General features: G+C 39.1%; 1 protein-coding gene and 1 pseudogene across 14 annotated transcripts in view; one reads left to right on the top strand and one right to left on the bottom strand.

Annotated features, from left to right (window-relative positions):
* LOC101831756 (solute carrier organic anion transporter family member 1A5) overlaps positions 1-22,038 on the top strand; it is a 107,160-nt gene that overhangs the window by 61,517 nt on the left and 23,605 nt on the right. For all 14 annotated transcript variants that reach the window (XR_005876597.1, XM_040743518.1, XM_040743513.1 and 11 more), the window contains 6 exons: positions 2,380-2,526; positions 6,616-6,714; positions 7,750-7,971; positions 19,391-19,555; positions 20,700-20,895; positions 21,610-21,775. Coding sequence is in view for 13 of the 14 variants with exons in the window: in XM_040743518.1 (XP_040599452.1) it covers positions 2,380-2,526; positions 6,616-6,714; positions 7,750-7,971; positions 19,391-19,555; positions 20,700-20,895; positions 21,610-21,775 (995 nt within the window). In the remaining variant the exon portion in view is untranslated. The remainder of the gene's footprint in view (positions 1-2,379; positions 2,527-6,615; positions 6,715-7,749; positions 7,972-19,390; positions 19,556-20,699; positions 20,896-21,609; positions 21,776-22,038) is intronic.
* Positions 13,462-14,456, bottom strand: LOC106021374 (annotated as a pseudogene).

The following is a 22,038-nucleotide window of genomic DNA, read 5'->3' as shown; positions in this document are numbered from 1 at the left end:
GGTGATGATCTTCCTCACTTCTTGGTGGGGAGGAAGGATGGGAAGCAAGATACAGGAAGTGGTGTAATATAGCTTCTCTGGACATGCCATCCCTGAGACCAACCTCCTTCAATTATACCCACCTCCTACCTTTCGGTATTTCTTTCTCACTAGTGTCAGTCTCTTGACTTCATAAAAAGATTAGTCCATTGATGATTATTTTGGAACCATAGTGACCTGCCTCAGAGACACAGCCGGATGCTGTGTAAAAGTACTTACTGTATCTGTTATTTACTTTTCTTTGACTTTGATAGCACACCAGGACCAAGGGAACTTACACAAGAAAGTTTATTTGTGCTTATGGTGGTAGAGCAGGTTCTCAACCTCCCTAATGCTATGATTGTATAATATAGTTCCTTATGTTGTGGTGACCCACAACCATAAATTATTTTCATAGCTGCTTCATAACTGTAATTTTGCTACTGCTATAAATCGTAATGTATGTCTATGTTTTTAGATGATCTTAGGTGACTTCTGTAAATGGGTCACTAGACCCTCAACGGAGTCATGACACAGAGGTTGAGAACCACTCTTCTAGAGGGATGAGAACCAATCATGGTAGAAAGAAAGGCAGCAGAAGAAGGAAGTTAGAAGCTCACATCTCAGCTATAAGCATAAGGCAGAGAATGCAAACTGGAAGTAGGGTAAGGCTTTGAGCCTGTGAAGTCCATCTCCAGTCACACTCTTCCTCCACCTCTCCAGTAGCACCACCAACTGGAGGGTAAATATTTAATTCTAGGGACTCTTGGGGGATAATTTGGTTCAGAGCACCATACAATTCTTACAGAGGGCCTGCTTGGTTCCCAGCAGTGATATCGGGGTACTCACAACACCCTGTGAGTCCAGTTCTGGGGAACTGAGTGTCCTTTTCTGGCCCTCTTGCGCACCTGCACACGCAATGTGCACAAATGCTCATAAAGGTACATGCACCCATTTAGATATACATTTAAAAAGTATTCCTAATGTCACATATGCTAAAGCAACCAGCATGTCTTCTGAACATTTAGTCTAGAACTGTCTCAGCAGAATCACCTCAGGCCAGAGCTCCTTTATCTTATGCTAGATCCATGCTACAGAATTTGCAGCAGCCTTCAAGGCTTGGAATGTTACTGCTCCCAGGGAGTCTGTGGAGATCAAAATAACTCGAGGGTCAAAGCGCAGCCATCTTGAAGCTCAGTGACACAGCAGCCCTCTAAGCAAAGACACCTGAAGCAGTGTCCTCAAAGCTAGCCCCTTCTCACCTCCTGAACCAACTTTTGAAAAGCCACCCCTTGTACTCCTTGCATTGCAGTAGATGAATTAAAATCTTCCCCATGTGCAGAGCCTAAGGAAAGCACTTGATTCTTTCAGTGTCTGATGCCTTCAGTTCTGCCTTACAAGTTGACATTTTTCTGTGATCTGAAGGCAGAAATCATTGTGTTTATCAAAGATATGAATCTTAATTCTTAGCAACAGAAACTGATTTTACTTTAACCAGGAATAAGTAACAGTTAGATCTCATGTCTCAGTTGTGCTTAGGACATTTAACGGCAGCCTCTGGCCAGTTCACAGAAGAGAGTACATTGTCCTTCACTTCTCTGAAAACACAGTGCCAAGCTTCCTTAGGGAGTGGAAGTTCATTTAGCTTAGAAAAAAATTGGGAGGTTCATGCAACCTTCAAAGATTTCTCCTTTTGCCTTTCAAGTCAATTTGGCTTAGTTTGTCTTATTTTACCGATTACATGCTGCTTGGTGCATTGGAGGAATTGTTTGATACTAAAAAGTGGAATCTATAGAAAAATATGGTTACTATTCAATGAAAATATTTAGTTTTTAAGAAGCAATTGTGGCTGTGTGGAGTTCAAACTTCCATCAGTCTTCTCTGTGTTGCGTCACACAGCATTAATTGTCAGATATATACACACATGTGTGCTTCTTTTTCCTTCCTCAAAGTCGTGGAGGAATGAGGCAGTGGACACTGGTTGGTGGAAAACTGAGTCCCTGGAGGTGAGGGAAATGCCTAGGTTTTATGGTTTGCCTATTTCTGTGGTGTAAATTCTCACAACAAATGTGCTGCCACTAACGACTGAATCAGGAAGAGGCATCCATCTGTAGAGTCATCTCCCCTACTAAAGAGGAAATTGTTTGCAGCATAGCACTTATAGTCCATTGCTAGGTAATCTTTTAAGACAAGCAGTAGGGGTGAGTTACAAATTTATAGACAGTTTAGTAAGTAAGGCAAGTCACTGAATAGTCATTGTGGGTTTGTGACCTGAGAAAGGCTTAGAAAAACTTTTGAAGTAACTGTCAGTAACACTTGACTGTCAAAATACTCGTGCAATTTTCTTTTGTTTTCATGCAGAATGTGTGAAAGAAATTAAATCACTAATGTGGATATATGTAGTAGTAGGAAATATTATACGTGGAATTGGTGAAACTCCCATCATGCCCTTGGGTATTTCCTACATAGAAGATTTTGCCAAATCTGAAAACTCTCCTTTATACATTGGTAAGTGTCTTAAGTAGGGTTTCTATTGCTGTGATGAGACACCACGACCATGGTAACTCTTATGAAAGAAAAACATTTAATTGGGATGGCTTACATTTTCATATGTTTAGTCCATTTTATCATGGTGGGAAATATGGTAGCATGCAGGCAGACATGGATCCTGGAGAAGTAGCTGCTACATGTTTATATGCAGGCAACAGGAAATAGACTGTCTCAATGGGCATGGCTTGAGCATGTCTGAGACCTCAAAGTCCACCTCCACAGTGACACACTTCTCTACCAAGACCATACCTACTCCAACAAGGTCATGCCTTCTAACAGTACCACTCCCTTTGGGAGTCATTTTCTTCAAACCGCCACCATAAATTTGAAAATCAACCTTTCTGGGAGGATTGATTTGAATGTTTTGTAGTTTCCAGAACTGTATGCAGAGTTCATAAGATTGTTCAATGGACTGCAGACACTATACTCCTCTGATGCTGCCACACTACCTTTAAACCATTAGAGCTTCACCAACATTTTCTGGAAAGTCTTCTGTAAATCCTATTGGTTTTTTTTTCCTTCTTTTAGAGTCTCATTCTTTCTTCTATAAGTAATTATGACTTCAATTTTGGGCATTTTGTGTCTGTAGTATTTTAAAATACAGTTTTACATTTTTAGCCCCCCCTCCTGTGTGTGTGCGAGCGTGCGTGCGTGCGTGTGTGTGTGTGCGTGTGTGTGTGTGTGTGTGTGTGTAAACTTGCATTAAACTGTGGTGGTCAGAAGACAGCTGTTGGTAGTTGGCCTGGGAATTGAATTGGACTATTCGGGTCCAGGTTTCATGGAAAAGTGCCTTTACCTGCTGAGCTATCTGCCTGGCCCTGCAGTGTTTTTCTTGTGTTGCATTGTAATAAACATTCTTGTAGTTTAAGCTTTACCAAAGATGGTTTTAATCATGTCTCCTCTACCATGTTCACCAAGTTATTTCTTATTTTCCATCTGCTCTCTTTTACTACTTGGGGCTCTGCTTCTCGATGAAGTTAATGACATATTTTCCTTCCTTATAACCTCTCAGCCTAGATAGGGTTCTTCATAGTTTTGACAAATATCCAAGTTCATCCCTTTGGTTGTATTACTTGATATTATCATGAAACACACATGTATCTTCCAGGTAATAACCTCCAACACATTGCCCAACTGCAGGATTTCCCAGGCTCTGAACAATGATAGGATGTCAGAGATGGACAGTGATTCTTTTTCTGGAATAGGAATCCTTGAAATACCTCCAGAGTTCATTTTGCCCTTGGAGGCCATGTATATGATTTTGGTCCATCTTGCCACCTGGAGTCATGTTGATATGTGTGGCCTGTGCTGCTTGCTGCCTGTGGCCATGTTGATGTCCATGGTCCCTGCTGCCTCCAAGGGCTATATTGATTTCTGTAGTGATATTTTGTTGTAATCTAGCAAATAAAGCTTGCCTGAAGATCAGAGAGCATGGCTAAGCCGCTAGTTAACCACACAGTCAGTTAATAATAACTAAGCCACCTGTTAATCACATACCTAAATCACTAATTAGTTAGCTATAAAGAACAGGCAGTGGTGGCCACACTTTTAATCCCAGCACTCAGAAGACAGAGGCAGATGGATTTCTGTGAGTTCAAGTCTACCATGGGCTGCATGAGAGTGAATCAGTATAAAAAGAAACAGTTTACACCCTTAATCCCAGCAGTAGAGAGGAATATAAGGCAGGAGCTCAGTGCAGTCTCAGGAAAGTCTGAAGTTTTTGGTGGAGAGCTTGCAGTCTGCAGTCACTCTGAGTACAGGATCACCCCTATTTGGTGTTAGCCTTGGTAGACGTGAGAACTCTGCAGTGGCTTGATTGCTTTGCTTTTCAGATCTTCGGGCAAACTTTGTTAGGTTACAAACAAAACATCACTACAGGTTTCTGTGTTTTTGCTGCAGCCAACGTTCTTGCAGTATGATGACAGTCAGTCCCATGGAAGACATGATCAGAGCAACCTCCTTTCCGCGTTTCCAGAGCCATGCTTTCAAAGGGACTCTGTGACACTTAGACTTAATCGTCAACTGGACACAGCCTAGAGCTTCCTGGGAGGAGAGTTTTAATGAAGTTTTATCTCTAGTGGGTTTCCCTGTGGACATGTCAGCAAAAGATTGTCTTAATTAAGTTAATTGATGTGAGAAGAGCCAGACCAGTGTGGGCAGCACCATTCCCTAGGCAAGGAATCATGAGCTATGTAAGAGCTGAGCACAACTGTGCGAGCAAAGACACAGAGTGCATGCTGTCCCTCCCCCTTCAAAGTTCCCACTACTGCGGATTCTCTGTTGTGATGCAATTGTAAGCAAGAAGAATCCCATTCTCGCCAAGGTTAAATGTTCTCACAGCAACAGAAATGAAACTTGCAAAGTTTCAAAAGCAGAATGAGCTGTGGTGAATTTTTTGTAATGTGTCTTCCAAAGAAAGGGAGTGTCTTCACAACAGCACCTCTCTTGGATGCTATCCTGGCCTTCTTTTTTATTTTTTTAATTTTAATTTTATTTTTACATTTTTCATACTGACCGCAGTTTCCCTTCTCTTGTTTCCCCTTGTTCCCTCCCCCTCAACTCCTATATATCCCTTTCCCCATCCCCTCTTGTCTTATTTCTTATTTTATTATTATTTCCATTTCCTCGGTCCCTTACAACCTCACGTGGCTCCTTTGAAAGCACCATCAGCATCTCCCTGCTGTCCTGAGCTCAGTATCTCTGCTGAGCCATCCCTGCTCACAGACAAAACAGATATGAACAACTTCAACGTCCTGCCTTCTCTTCACTTCATATTTTTCTTTTCCTCTTACTGTGTGGTTCTATGGGTTAGTCCTCCTCTGTGAGCCTGGCTTCTCAATACCAAACCCTCTGTCTTCCTTGTTCTCTCAAACACTCCCTGATGTTTGATGCCCTCTATCCAAGGATTCCTACACGATCTCCAGCCTCCACTGATTTCTTTTCTGCTCTATGCTGTCTGCCTTGACTCCTACCCTCTCACTCTTCTCAGCTCCTTTCTAATTCCAACATGCTCCCTGGGAGCCACCGGGGACCTCCATCATGGGTCACTATCTTCACTTTTGGTATTTCTATTGGTTCTTATGAGTTTCCCATAATGCACATATCCCAATCATATTTACTTCCCAGTTTTCTCAAGGCTACCCCTCCTCCCTTGTGACCTCCTCTAAAGAAAAGAAGAAGAAAAAAGAAAACAATACTAAGTTCAATTTGTGTTAGCCATATTCTCAGTTGACCATGGTCAATCTCCCTTTGGCCAACCTTTTAAGAGTCATTGCCCACCTCTAGTCCTGCCAAAAAACATCGACTGTGAAGAGCTACACTTCAGGATCCCTATCACAAATTTTAAGAGGTCTATTCAATGGCTTACTCTCTAGATTGCTTCATTTCTTTGGAGGGGTTGTGTGGGGAGAAGAGGCTGTCACAGAAGCATCAACTGTGAGTCAGCAGTCATTAACACCACTGCAAAAGAAGATTTCTTGCCCTTCACAGTCTATGTCCCTGGGCTGTCTGTTTTGGAGGTCTGTCATGAGGCAGCTCATTATGGTGGAAGGAAGGGAGGAGTGACACCATTCATTTTGTGACCAGGAAGCAAAGCAGAAAGAGGAAGGGGCTGTGGTTCTTCTCCTGATGACCTGAAGACTCAACACCACGCCCTGCATCGGAAGGGTTCCTTCAGACCCCAGTGGTTGCCACTGGGGAACAAGTCTGTAGCATATGAGCTTCTGGGGAACATTACATATAGAAACAATGGGAGCTTCTTTGTTAATATTTATAGAAGCCAACATACAGACATGCAACAATACATATATATTATATATATGAACTAACAAGATACACACCAAGCTTAAATTTTTATACATTGATTATAAAGTATCTGGGGTAGTTGGGTGTAGGTACATTGTAAAGCACTTGCCTAGATTATTGGATTTGATACCCAGCTCTACAAAGGAATGGAAAGAAATCTAATATTTAAAACAATTCAATCTCAAGGCTTTTTTTATGTAAGCATTTTTTTGTGTGTAACTTCCTGTCTTTGTTTACTTCCAGGGATTTTGGAAACAGGAATGATCATCGGCCCTTTGATTGGACTTTTGTTGGGATCCTTCTGTGCAAACATTTATGTAGACACTGGGTCTGTGAATACAGGTAACACAATACATTTTATTTACACAGTACATTTCTTAGAGTGTGAGAGAATGCTCTAGGTTGCTATGCCACTGCCTCCTTTGGTCCTATGTTAGGCAGATTATGACCATTTACAGACTCAGATCTAAGAGAAGAAGAGGCAACGATGAAATGTCAACTTCTGATAAAAAACCCACCACTCTCCAACCACACTGCAGCCACACCCTTAGTCTCAAAAGATTTACTCACATAGGTCTTTCTCAATGAGGCAGTCACTATGAATAATGAAAGAGATAGTTCTGTTATTTGATAAACATCAATTTAAAAAGTTTTCACAAGACACACAGAAATAGTCATTTACTGCTGGAAAATATATCACCTCTATTGGTAGACAAAGTCAGCTAATTTTTTAAGGCACACACAAACTGTAAAAATTGGATACCATGTGATGTCTTATTATCTCTATGCATTTGTTTATGTCTGTGAGTGGGTGCCTGCTGGGGTCAGATGAGGGGTTCCGATGTCCTGCCATTAGAGTGACAGGCAGTAGTGAGTTTCCATGTGGGTGCTGGCTATAGAACTCAGGACCTCTGCCAGAGAGCAGTAACTCTCAGCCAATGAGCTGTCTCTCCAGTCCCCTTCTACACCCACTGCGATGTTGCAAGGTATAAACACATAAGGATAAAACCAGTTCCTTAAATATTACTCAGACATTTTTCTGCCTTTTTAAAATGAAGTTTACAGTATTATGATATGCTAGTAATTCAGAAATTTTTCTTCTTAATTTCAACTTCACACAATTGGTCAACCTCAGACACAATTTCTCAATGTCTGAATTCGCCCAGAGGGTAGCAGATGCCTTTGACCCCAGCATTTAGGGAGCAGAGGCAGAGAATCACAAGTTCAAGGCCCAAATAAGAACGATGACTAATGTGTCACAAGTTTACATATAATTCACAATTTTGTCCTTAGACGGCATTATGATCCTTATAATTTTCTATGGTTTATACAAGAACGAATGGTGGAAACTAATAAATTATCTGTATTTCTTTACAGGTGACCTGACCATAACTCCCACGGATACACGCTGGGTCGGTGCTTGGTGGGTCGGCTTTTTGATCTGTGCCGGAGTGAATATCCTCACCAGCATCCCCTTTTTCTTTCTTCCCAAAACACTCCCAAAGGAAGGACTGGAGGATAACGTGGATATGACTAAAAGTGACACAGAAGGGAAACACCAAGAAAAAGCCAAGGAGGAAAAACGTGGACTCACTAAAGGCAAACAGGAAAACTTTAAACCTTGTATTTCATTTGATGGGGCTTCAGTTAGTGTAGTGTTTGTCATGCTGTGCTGAACTCAGGCAGTTTGTCACTAACGGTCCCTACTAGATGTGTTAAACTTCTTCCAAAGTTACAACTTGGGAACAACTGACTTAATTTGCAACCCAACTTATCTTAGTTTAGAAAAATGACTACTTTATGAAAATTTCAAGTCAATCTGAACACTCAATAAGCAAATAAATTTTTCTCATATGTTTTGAAAGGCCTATTTTATAGAAAATATTGTTACAAGTTAAGAAAAACACGAATAACCAGAAATTCAAGCTAAAGATAATGGGAGAGAAATAGCTGTAGTAAGGGACTCTATAGTTTGAAAAGAAAAATGTTAATTTAGCTCTGAGCATCCTTCAAATTAAAGCTGAGAGGTGACACAGTCCTTTGTATTTGAAGGTGTGTTTTAGTTCACAGGAGAACTTTTCCCTAAGGATCAGACTGTTGTAGAACAAGGAGGGATGTTACTAACCTCTGGTGCAGAATACTGATGCTTCTGTAAAAAGTTGAGTGTTCAAGACAGTCTGTTCTTAAACCTTGGACTAATTTCACAGTTGTGTGTGTGTAGTGAGCTCTGTAGTATTCTCAAGAGATCTGAGTTACTGCAAAAGGTGCATGGCTTAGGCTCTGGAATTCTGAAAGTTTATACCTGGAGAATAAAAGGGCCTATTTCTTCACCTGGCAATTGAGGGTGACAGTACATTATATTCTTGGTTTACTGTGATATTCCGGCATAGACAGCACTGGGGAGCACTTTATTGATGATATTTCTATTTCCTGCATCACTCATAAACTCCAACACCATTGTGCACTGACTAATCACATATCTACCTTAAACACTACTGACCATAGTTGGGGAGCCAGTTCAGAAGACTGACCATTCTTAGAATCATGGTCACCTTAACAATTCTGAATGCTATACTGATAGTTTTTGCGTGACTGTATGGTCTGCCAGATGAACATTATTTTTTTATTTAAGTTTTTATTGATCTTATATACATTTTATTTAAATTAAAAATGATCTTATTTTGCATATCAATCCAAGTTCCCTCTCCCTCTCATCCTCCCATGCTCCCCACCGACCCCCCTATCCCATCCCTTATCCAGGGTGAGGTCTTCCATGAGGGATCCTTAAAATCTGTCAAGTCATTTGGAACAGGGCTTAGCCATTCTCCTGTGTATCTAGGCTAAGAGAGTATCCCTCCATGGGAAATAGGCTCCCCAAGTGCGCTCACGCACTAGGGATACATCCTGGTTCCACTGCCAGAGACTTCATAGACTGACCAGTGCTCCTAGCTGACACCCACACTTTAGGGGGCCTGGTTTGGTCCTATGGTTGTTCCCAGCTGTTAGGCTGTGGTGATGGTGAAGATCTTTTCCCATTCTGTGGGCTGCCGTTTAGTCTTGTTGAATGTGTCTTTTGCCTTAAAATGTTTCTCAGTTTCAGGAGGTCCTTTTTATTAATTGACCATCTCTGTGCCTGTGTTCCTGGCATTATGTTCAGGAAGTGGTCTCCTGTGCCAAGTTGTTCAAGGTTCCCTCCCACTTTGCCTTCTAAGAGGTTCAGTGTGGCTGGATTTATGTTGAGGTTTTTGATCTATTTGAAATTAAGTTTGGTGCATGGATCCTGCCTCCAGTTATGCCAGCACCATTTGTTGAAGATTCTTTCTTTGTTCCATTGTAAAGTTTTAGCTTCTTTGTCAAAGATCAGGTGTTCATAGGTGTGTGAGTTAATATCAGTGTCTTCAATTTGATTCCAGTCTATTTTTTGTGCCAATACCAAGCTGTTTTCATTATTATAGTTCTATAGTACATCTTGAAGTCAGGGATGGTGTTACCTTATTAAACTCCTTTATTGTACAGGGCTGATTTGGGTATTCTGGGTATTTTGTTTTTCCATATAAAGTTGAGTATTTGTCCTTTCAAGGTCTGTAAAGAATTATGCTTGGATTTTTGATAGGCATTGCATTGAATCTGTAGATTGCTTTTGGTATGATTGTCAATGTTACTATATTGATTCTACCTATCCAAGAGTATGGAAGATCTTTTCATTTTCTGATATCTCCTTTAATTTCTTTCTTTAATGACTCAAAGTTCTTGACATATAGGTCTTTCACCTGGTTGGTTGGAGTTACCTCAAGATATTTTATATTGTTTGTGACTATTATAAAAGGTGATGTTTCTCTGATTTCTTTCTCAGACCCTTTCTTGTCTATATATAGTAGAGCTACTGATTTTTTTTAGTTAATCTTGTATCCTGCCACTTTGCTGAAAGTGTTCATCAGCTGTAGGAGTTCCGTGGTAGAATTCTTGAGGTCACTTATGTAAGCTATCATGTCATCTGCAAATGGTAACAGTTTGACATCTTCCATCTTCTTTTCTAATTTGTATCCCCTTGATTTTTTTTGTTGTCTTATTGCTCTAGCTAGAACTTCAAGTACAATATTGAAGAGATACGGAGAGACTGGCAACCTTGTCTCTTTCCTGATTTTAGAGGAATCACGTTGCATTTCTCTCCCTTTAGTTTGATGTTGGCTGTTGGTTTGCTGTATATTGCCTTTATTATGTTTAGGAATGTTCCTGTTGTTCCTGATCTCTCCAAGACCTTCATCATGAAGGGGTGTTGAATTTTGTTGAAGGCTTTTTCAACATCTAGTGAGATGATCGTGTGGTTTTTCTTCTTCAGATTGTTTACATGGTGGATTATATTGATGGATATTTGTATCTTGAACCATCCCCGCATCTCTGGGTGAAGCATACTTGATCATGGTGAATGACTTTTCTGATATATTCTTGGATTCGATTTGCCAGTATTTTATTGAATATTTTTGCATCAATGTTCATGAGGGATATTGGTCTGTAATTCTCTATCTTAGTTGTGTCTTTGTGTGGTTTGGCTACTAAGGTAATCGTAGCCTCGTAAAAAGAGTTTTGTAATGATCCTCTTGCTTCTATTGTGTGGAATGATTTGAGGAGTATTGTTATTAGTTTGTCTTTGAATTTCAGGTAGAATTCTGCACTGAAACTATCTGATCCCGGGCTTTTAATGATTGTGAGACTTTTGATGACTGTTTCTATTTCGCTAGGGGTTAGATATCTACTTAAAATGCTTATCTGTTCTTGATTTAATTTTGGTAAGTGATATCTATCCAGAAAATTGTCCATTTCCTTTGCATTTAATTTTGTGGAGTCAAGGTTTTCAAAGAATGACCTGAAGATTATTTGGATTTCCCCAGTGTCTGTTGTTATGTCCCCCTTTTCATTGCTGATTTTGTTAATTTGCATGTTCTCTCTCTGCCTTTTTGTTATGTTGGATAAAGTTATGTCTATCTTGTTCATTTTCTCAAAGAACCAACTCTTTGTTTCATTGATTCATTGTATTGTTTTCTTTGTTTCTGCTTTGTTGATTTCAGCCCTCAATTTGGTTTTTTCCTGATGTCTACTGCTTTGGGTGAGTTTGCTGCTTTTTGTCCTAGAGCTTTCAGTTGTGCCGCTGATTCTCTAGTGTTTCTATTTTCCAGTTTCTTTATGTGGGCATTTAATGATATGAACTTTGCTCTTAGCACTGCTTTCAGAGTGGCCCATAGATTTGGGTATATGCCTTCAGTTTCATTGAATTCCAGGAAGTCTTGATTTCTTTCTTATTTCTTCCTTTACCCAGGTGTCATGCAATTGAGCATTGTTTAATTCCCATGAGTTTGTAGGGTTTCTGCAATTTGCGTTGTTGCTGAATTCTAATTTTAAGCTCTTGTGATTGGATAAGATACAGGGGGTGATTCCATTTTTTTGTTTCTGTTGAGGTTTCCTTTGTTGCTGAGTATGTGGTTGATTTTAGAGAAGATTACATGTGGCGGTGAGAAAAAGTTATTATCTTTCGTGTTGGGATGGTATGTTCTATAGATGTCTGTTAAACCCAATTGGCTCATAACTTCTGTTAGTTTCTTTGTTATGCTTTTGTCTTGTAGTCCTGTCCAGTGGCGAGTGTAGGATATGAAGTCTCCCACTATAATTGTGTGGTTTTTAATATGTGATTTGAGGTTTAGTTATGTTTCTTTAACGAATGTGGGTGCCTTTGTATTTGATGCATAGATGTTGAGAATTGAGACTTCATCTTGATGGGTTTTTCCTGTGATGAATATGAAATGACCTTCTTCATCTCTTTTGATTAATTTTAGTTTGAAGTATAATTTGTTAGACAGTACGTTAGCTATACTAGCTTGCTTCTTAGGGCCATTTGATTGGAAAATCTTTTGTCAACCATTAATTCTGAGGTAACATCTGTCTTTGAAGGTGAGGTGTGCTTCTTGTATACAGCAGAAGGATGGATTCTGTTTTCATATCCATTTTGTTAGCCTTTGTCTTTTTATAGGTGATTTAAGACCATTGATATTGGGAGATACTAATGACCATTGATTATTAATTCTTCTTTTTTTGGATTTGTTTTTGGTGGTGGTTTTGTGGTTTTTCCCCTACTTCTGGCTTTTGATAAAGTGTGATTATCTGTTGCCTATATTATTGTGAGTGTAGTTAACTCCTTAGGTTGGAGTTTTCCTTCCTGAACTTTCTGTAGGGCTTGATTTGTGGATATGTATTGTGTAAATATGGTTTTGTCTTGGAATATCTTATTTTCTCCAAGTATAGTGACTTAGAGTTTTGCTGGGTATAGTAGTCTGGGCTGGCATTCATGATGTCTTAGTGTTTGTAGAACATCTATCTAGGTCCTTCTGGCTTTCAGATTTTCCATGGAGAAATTGGATGTAATTCTGATAGGTTTGCCTTTATATGTTACTTGGCCTTTTTCCTTTGCTGCTCTTAATATTCTTCTTTATTTTGTATGTTTGGTGTTTTTGTTTTGAAATTTAAAGAAAAAATTATTGAAGATCTGAAAACAACTCCTATAAAACTGTAGCTACATGATGCATTGTGTCTATCATTTTAAAATGTGCATTAGACACAAATACAAAATCCATGAAACGAGCCACCATTCTTTAACAACTAAGCAAAGACAAAATGCCTAAGGAATAATATGGATGACTTGCAAAGGATGGGCTCTTTAAGCACCATTAAAAAAAAGGACCAGTGTTCAGTTATATACACTGAAGTGACCATTTGGCACTAGGAATCAGAGCATTTTGTCATAGAGCATTAACACATTTTATAAAAGTGCATAGTGTCAAAGGAACAAACCCACCACTCTACATTGTGTCTCTGTGTTGTCCATCATTGAATCACTGGTAGAAACATTGAAATGAAAATAAAGAAGAAAGGAGCACTGACTCCTTTTATTTTCTCTGTTTAAAATCAAATGGAAAAGAAACATCAATTCTGTTATACTCTAATGGTCTTTAAGGCACATCATTTGTACAAGAGAAGTACTAAGAACCAACCTGTTTACAGAGATCCAAGCACGAGTGAGAGAAAGAGAGAGTCCGCCCCTCACTTGGTTTTCCAATGGTACTCTTGAGGGTCCACTTCATAGTTACTGGCAGTGAACAAAGTTGGAGAATTTTCCACCAGGTACTTGAGGAAGTCATATAGATAGTTCAGTAATAAAGGAATGGTGTATAGGCCAACATTGCTCCAAATTCACACAAATAATCTCGGTAAATGTGATGCTCCATACACCAGGGACATGGGTGCATAGGGTGATCTGCAAGAATCTTGGCATACTGTGGCCTCTCAAATTTGTACAGCAGCTGAGTGCCCAGCATTCCACTGAAGTACTGAGTAGTCCTTTATCCCTGCCACAACCTCATTAACAGCATACTCCTTATTACCTGTATTTCCTCAAGACTTCTTACAATGTGCATAATCCTCCGAAATGGAGTTCACATTCTTCTTGGCAGGAAGATAAAACAGCTGTTTTTGTCTGGTGATCAAGTTCCAGTCATCCACAACCCATGCTTTCAGCTCCTCAGGGATCTTTACTTTAACTTCAACTCCGTCCCTCCCTCCATCCCCCCCTCTCTTTATCTCTCCTGGAAAGTGGAAGAGCAAGACAATAATGGTGGTTAATGAATCTGGCTTCTTTATACTTCTCCAGGTTACTCTAGGGGATTCAGTGGCTGGAAGGGTCTGGTGGTTGCAGGTCAGGGAAAGGTGGCCTGGGAGAACCCCCTACGTTTTTACTTTTAATACATCTTGACCACAGTTTTCCCTGCCTACCTTCCTCCTGGTGCCCCCTCCACCTCCTCTCTCTCAGAACTTCTCCTTCTCTGTGTTCCTTCAGAGAAACCAGGACTCTCAGAGATATCTACTGAACAGGGCATAACAAGGTACAATGAAACTATACCCAAAACCACACTCAAGGCTACCTGAGACAACCCAGTAGGAGGAAACAGGTCCCAAGAGCAGACGAAAGTGTCAGAGACACACCCACTTGCACTGTTAGGAGTCACATAAAACAACAAGCTAACAAACATAACATGCATGCCGATGACCTAATGTAGACGGGTTTATGCTTTGTGATTTCTGTCTCAGTCACTGGGAGTCCCTAGGAGCCCCACTTAGTTGAAGTATGTGAACTGTGCTCTCTTGGTGTCCTTGATCCTTCTGGCTCCTACATTTTATTCTCCCCCTCTTTTGTGGACTTCCCCAGGTTCCGAGATGAGGGACCCAGTAGAGACTTCCAACTTGGCTGTCTACCTAATGTTTGGCTGTGGGTCTTTATGTTTGCTCCCGTCAATTGCTGATGGGAAGCATTTTTGACGATGATTCAGCTAGGCCCTGATCTATTAGTGTATAAGAATACCTTAAGTAATTATTTTACTGATTTTTTTCTGTCATAGATCTTTGGGATATCCAGCCTCCTGTTGCTGGTCATCCAGGCTGTATTGAGCATGGGCTCCTTCTAGTGACATGGGTCTCAAAGTGGACTAATCATTGGGTGACAAGTCCCCTAAGTTCTGCTCCTCCAAAGTCTTACTCCATCTTGCAGGTGGAATAGATTACAGTTGAAGGTTTTGTGGCTTGTTTGTTGTCCCATTCCCACCTCTGGAAGTCTTGCCTCTTTATAGAGGGTGGCTGGTTGAAGGTCTGAATCCTCCATTACTAGGAATCCTCCCTAGAGTCACTTTCTTAGAATCCTGAAAATTTCTAATGGACTAGGTTTCCACATCACCTAACCGAATGCCCACTGATGCCAACCATTTCTCCCCTTATTCTCTCCCTCCATTACTCCCTCTCAGTGGATCACTCCTGTTCCTATTCCCAACTATCCCCAGTCCACTCTCAAAATCTATTCTGTTTCCTTTCCCAAGAAGATCCACTAATTCCTTTTAGAGAGACCTCCTAGTTACTTAGCCTTTCTGGGTTTGTGGAATATAGTCTGATTATAATTGGCTCAACAGTTAATAGCCACTTATGGTTACTTAATGCCATGTTTATCTTTCTGGGTCTGGGTTACGTCACCCAGGATTATTTTTTTCTAATTCCATGCATTTTCCTTCATATTTTGCGTTGTCATTTTGTTTTTAACAGGTAAGACATATTCCATTGTGTAAATGTACCACATCTTCTTTATCCATTCTTCTGTTGAGGGACATCTAGGTTGTTTCTAATTTCTGTAAATTATGAATGAAGCCACTTTTTCTTAGAGCTTTCATGTTGTTGTTAAGTTGCTAGTATGAGAGGTCTCTGATTTCTTTATGTAGCAACTTAGTGCTATGAATTTTCCTCTTAATATTACTTTTATTGTGTCCCCTAAGTTTGGCGTATGTTGGCATTCATTTTCATCGACTTTAGGAAGTTTTTAATCTCTTTGTTTTTCCTGCCTTGACCCAGCTGGTAGTCATTCAGTATGGAGTTGTTCAGTTTCCACAAGTTTTTAGGTTTTCTATTTTTTATTTTTGTTGAAATCCATTTTTAATCCATGGTGGTCTCATAGGAAGCAGAGGTTATTGCAATTTTTTGTATCTGTTGAGAACTGCTTGTGACTGAATATGTGGTCCATTTTAGGGAAAATTCTGTGAATTGATGAGAAGAAGGTTTATTATTTGTGTTTTGGTGATATGCTCTGTACGCATCCGTGTAGATGGAAGTTTCAGTCCTGCCCAGTCCCACAGCTGTTTAGCCCTAAATAAACACAGAGAGGCTTATATTAATTACAAAATGTTTGGCCAATTGCTCAGGCTTCTTATTAGATAGCTATTTCTTAATTATTAACCTATTTCTCTTAATCTGTGGATTCCCATGTGGTCTTCGCTTACTGGCGATCCCTGGGTCTACTGCTTCCTCTGCAGCTACATCGCATCTCCTTGACTGGACATTCTACCTTTTTCTATCCCTATTTGGATTTCCCTCCTTGTTAAATCCTGCCTTTCCATTGGCCAAAAATAGGTTTATTCATCAACAAATAAGAGAAACATATATTTACAACACAGAGAAGGACATCCCCCATAATGTCTGCTAAGTCTGTTTGGTTCACTGTGTCTGTTAGCTCCAGTGTGTCTCTGTTTAGTTTTTGTCTGAATCCCCTCTTTGTTGATTAGATTAGGATATTGAAGTCTCAAATTATCAATGTGTGAGGTTCAGAATGTGATTTAGCTTCGTTAGTATTTCTTTTACAAGCCTGGCTGCCCTTGCATTTGTGTCATGGATGTTAAGGACTTAAACATCATCTTGGTGGATTTTTCTTTTCAGGAGTACAAAGTCTTCTTCTCCATTTATCTTGATTAATTTTGGTTTGAAGTCTATTTGGCTAGATATTAGAATGGCTACACCAGCTTGTTTCTTACATCCATTTGCTTGAAACATCTTTCTGTGCCCTTTCTAAGGTAATATCTATCTTTGAGATTGAATTGTGTTACTGATATGTAGCAGAAGGATGGATCCTGTTTTTGCATCAATTCTGTTGCTCTGTGTCTTTTTATTGGGGGATTAAGCCCATTGATACTCAGTGATATCCAAGACTAATGATTGTTAGGTTGCTGTTGTTTTTGTTGTTAGTGGTGGTGGAGTGTGCGTGTGTGTGTGTGTGTGTGTGTGTGTGTGTGTTTCCTTTATTTTGCTTAAGCTTGTGTGAGGCTGTTTGTTTCTTGTGCTTTCTTTGGCATAGTTCATCTTCCTGTGTTGTTTTCCTGGTAGTACCTTCTGTTGGGCTGAATTTGTGCAAAAATATTGTTTACATCTGACTCCATTTTGTTTTCTCCTTCTATGATGGTTTAAAGTTTTGCTGAGTAAATTAGTCTTGGCTCGAATCTGTTGTCTCTGAGTCTACAATACATCTCTTCAACCCTTCTGGCTTTCAGAGTCTCCAAGAGAAGTCAGATGGAATTTTAATAGGTCTGCCTTCATATGTTACTTGTTCTTTTTTTCCTTGTAGCTTTTAATATTTGTTCTTTGTTCTGTATGTTTAGTGTTGTGATTATTTTGTGGTATGGGGACTTTCTTTTCTGGTCCAATCTACCTGTTGTTCTATGAAGTTCTTATAGGCATTGCCTTTTTTAAAGTTAGACAAAATTTCTTTTAAAATTTTGTTGAAGATATTTTCTGGACCTTTGAACTGTATTTCTTCTTCTATTATTCTTAGGTTTGGTCTTTTCATAATATCACAGATTTCCTGAATGTTTTCTGTTAGGGGGCTTTCTCAGGTGTACCATTTTCTTTGACAAATATGTCTATTTTTTCTAGCATATCTGCAACACATGAGATTCTGTCTTCTGTCTCTTGCATCCCATTGCTGATGCTTGTGTCTGTAGTTCCTGTTCACTTACCTATTTTCTTCACACTGGGCTTTCCTTAAGAGATTTACTTGTTTCTTCTTATTTTTTGATTGTCTTTCCTAGATTTCCTTGAGTGATTTATTCATTTCCTCTGAGGACCTTAATCATCTTTGTAAGGTTGTTTTAAGGCCATTTTCTTGTGCTTCTGTGTTGGAATATTCAGGATTTGGTGTATTGGGATAATTGGGCTCTGGTGTTGACATATTTCCTTTGATGATTTTTATTATTTCTTATGCTGGTGTCTAGTCATCTAGGTTTGAGGTGATTATAGGTGTAGGTTCTGACTTCTGTGTTTGTCTTCATTGGATGGGTGTTTTGTTTCTCGGTTTGTGTTTGCTCTCTTGTCTTCTGGTCAGTTTGGCTTGTGGTTGAAAAGTGTTCTCTCCCTGTGTTGGGGGCTGGGATTCTTATAGCTGTTGTGTCTGGTAGAGCAGAGAGTCTTTGCTCCACTTGGGGCCTAGGGCATGGTGAAGCTGAGTGGTTGAGGATTGTAATAAAGTTGTGGGGGCACTGGTAGCCAATTCGGAGATTTGTATATTCTTAGAATTATTGCCATGATTCTCTTGAAGTAGCTAATACTGAATGCTATGTGCAATTGTGTGACCTGCCAGGGAAACCTGATTTTCAAAACTAGGAAGGAACTTAGAATATTGTAAGACATATAGTAAAATCAATATGAATTGTGGATACTCATTTAGGCGAACAGACATGTAAACAAACAAGGGTGAGTTCAAACCTACTAGGAATTCTGACTATAGCTCGCTCATTCATAAAGATGGATTTTGCCACTAGAGTTCGTTACCTTTTTATTAAACTGCTCTGTCTTAACTTAGGAATGGTTTCTTGTTTATACTTTGTGCTCCAGAAATTTTAGGTAATTTATTAAGGATAGTGTAAAATTAGAAAATCAAGACAGGAAACACGAAGACAGGAAAACGAAAGAGACTATTTAGTGAGAAGTACATTATCTTCCTTCAGATTCAATCCATTTACTAGAGACAGGCTACAAACTTAACTCTCAGGTTTTAAAATAGGGAGTAGTTCTGATTAAGTCATTTGGAAGGTTGTTGGTATATACAAAGCAAGTCACCAATCCTTAAAGTGACATCCTCTTATTGATATATTTAAAAACATCACTAGGTGCTTCTAATGAGTGTTGTGTTGTGAAATGCTGCAGGGATGCTGAAGTTGACTGAGCTGTAGAGTAATCCCTGTAGACTTCCTCAGTTTTTTAGCGTATCTCTTCTTACACAAAGGATTGAAAACATCAGTGTTTGGACTCACACTTCTTCGAAGAGAGTCCCTTGCGGACCTCAGGGCAGACTAGTCAATCTGTAGTGAATACAGGATGTTAACAGAAGGAAAAGAAAGAAAGCGAAATGAAACTGTACAGCCATAGATGTGTCCCTATCTCCTTAGAGTTTTCTTGATGACATAATTGGGTTCTGATTCTCATATAGCCACTTGTGCCACTAACTTTCAGAAGCCACTAAAACAATAATATATAACATTATTCCCAAGGGGGTAAGGATTTATCAAATATATTTGTGTCACAGCATAGACTTTGTGAGATTTTAGGAGGACACTGGACACAAAATTCGAGGCAAAGTTAGCCTAATTGTCTCGGCACTCTCTTGTTTCAGATTTCTTACCATTCATGAAGAGCCTGTCCTGCAACCCAGTTTACATGCTTTTCATCCTTGTAAGTGTGCTCCAGTTCAACGCGTTTATCAATTCATTTACCTTCATGCCTAAGTATCTGGAACAGCAGTATGGAAAATCAACTGCAGAGATAGTCTTTCTCATAGGTATGAAATCTCATTGTTTCTTTTGCAAAACTTCTCCCTCCCACAAGGACGTGATAAGCAGTATCGGCAAGGGCTAGATAAACAGTAAGACAATGTGACTAGGAGACTACCACAAAAATGAAATGTTGGGGTATTCTTGTGAATTTCTTCTTTCCGGTCTCCAGGGAAATCGAGAAAAGGTAGGAAAAGGAAGAGGCAAGAAATATCGTCTTTATTATCTCTCCAGTAAGAATGGAAATTGTTGTCATCATGGAAATCTTGCAGGATACCCATATCAGTCAATTTTCAAGAAGTGATATGTTAATTCAAAGATGCATAGAGTCAACTCACTGGGATTCTGCATCTTCCAGATTTTATTTCTGGGCTTCAATTCTTGCCTTTCACATTTCAGTTACTTTGTTCCCTGGTGGTCTGAGGATTCTGAGCCACACTCTGCTTTTCTTGTTAGTACACTAAACCCATGGGTCCTAAGCCCTTTGGGATTTTCCTGTTTTTTTTTTTCTCTTGACAATTGACGATCATAGGCTGATTACATCCTCATTATTTTGAATTTTGTGGAAGCTCCTACAAAATCCCAGGACTTACCTTTAGTTGTATAAAATCAAATGCAATGGTATTGAGTTGCAAACAATGGCTTAAATTGTCTCATGTCTGGGGCTTGTGTTATCTGAATGCAACCTAGTTGGGGTTTTCTCTTCTTCTTTCTTCTTTGCTTTGATTTTTGTCAGGGGAAGGGACACCAGAAAGGAAGAGTTTTGGACAGTATCAACAATGCATAGAATACTCTGCAGTTGACAAGTACGGATTTAACAGTGACATTCTAAATCGCCTTGCGTTGAGTCAAATTCCCAACAGAGTGGATAGAGATACATGAAATATCTGTTATCACATACATGTGTTTGTGTCTCTCTCTCTCTGTGATACTTGTATATAACATGCTGCAAATGATTCAGTAAATGGCAGTAGTCTTTTTAAAGTGACATTATGGGACATTTGAAAATCACTTTTTTATTTAATGTGTGAGCCTGTAGGAGTTAAGATCACTTTATATTATAGCCAAATTAGTTTCTTAAGTAAGATGTATTAGACAGATTGATAACATTTATTTTATGCTGATTTTAATAGTATTTACTCATGTTTATAGGTCTTTATAACTTACCTCCAATATGTGTTGGATATATAATTGGTGGCTTGATTATGAAGAAGTTCAAGATTACTGTCAAGAAAGCTGCGTACATAGCATTCTGCCTATCCCTGATTGAGTATCTTCTATCTTTCTTTAACTTTATGTGGACCTGTGACAATTTCCCAGTTGCTGGCTTAACTACCTCTTATGAAGGGTATGTTGTTTCCTAAGGGAGATCATAATATTTTTACAGTGTCTAGTCCATTTTCTTCAATGATTATGTACGACAAGTTTATTTTATTGTAACTTGGTAGCAGTGATCCATGGTTTTCTTGTATTTTTATTCTACTCTTCATTCTTATATCAGCCGGTATGAGTTGTAAGCTTATTAAAAAGTTCTGGGGACTACCAGTGAGTAAGTTTATGATTCCACAAGAATATACATGGTCATCATGATGATATCAAAGTCTCCTTTAAAGTGTAATAAAGGAAAACCACCAAGAGTTTTTTAGTCTACATTATCTATCTATGTTATACTCCCATCAATAGGTAACTTTAAAAGTTGAATATACAGGCCAGCAAGCCTTCATAGGTTTCTATAATGGGCTCAAAGTTAGCACAATTGTATCTAATACATTGTAAGTCTATTAAGAATATATTTATATGCATGTCACTGGTATAGATATATCTTGTATACTCTGTAGTCTTAGATTTTGTATGATAAAATCATGAGTAATTACATATAATTAAATGTGGGGAGAAAATGAATTGTCTCTGTCTCTGCCTCTCTCTCTCTCTCTCTCTCTCTCTCTCTCTCTCTCTGTGTGTGGGTGTGTGTGTGGGTGTGTACTGAGATAAAGATAAGAGAAGAAAATTAAGTGCTTGGGTAGCTTTTTGGTATTCCTAACATTATTTAAAATCATTTCAGAATTCAACAGCCATTATATGTGGAGAATAATGTCCTTGATGACTGCAACACAAGGTGTAACTGCTTAACCAAAACATGGGATCCGGTGTGTGGAGATGATGGCCTCGCATACATTTCAGCCTGCCTTGCAGGCTGTGAGAAGTCTATTGGAACAGGAATCAACATGGTAAACCCCCTTTTCTTGTCTTGGGCTGATGTTTTGTGTAGTATATTAACATGTGCTACCTAGGCCCCGCCTACTAAAAAGCAAAAATTAGCCCATGCTTAATATAGATTAATATATTTTTATGAGCAACTGAATATATTTTATACATTCATACTTGACATTATAATTTCATGATATTTGATATTTGAAATTATCTTGTAATTTCAAAGCAGTTGAGACCACTATTCAAATGATTGGAGTTAAAATTCTCAGGATGAGCTGGA

This window comes from Mesocricetus auratus, unplaced genomic scaffold (assembly GCF_017639785.1).
Source record: "Mesocricetus auratus isolate SY011 unplaced genomic scaffold, BCM_Maur_2.0 Super-Scaffold_100001, whole genome shotgun sequence".
In the NCBI taxonomy this organism is placed as follows: Eukaryota; Metazoa; Chordata; class Mammalia; order Rodentia; family Cricetidae; genus Mesocricetus; species Mesocricetus auratus.
Note: the sequence above shows the minus strand (reverse complement) of the source record. Positions and strands in the feature narration are given on the sequence as shown.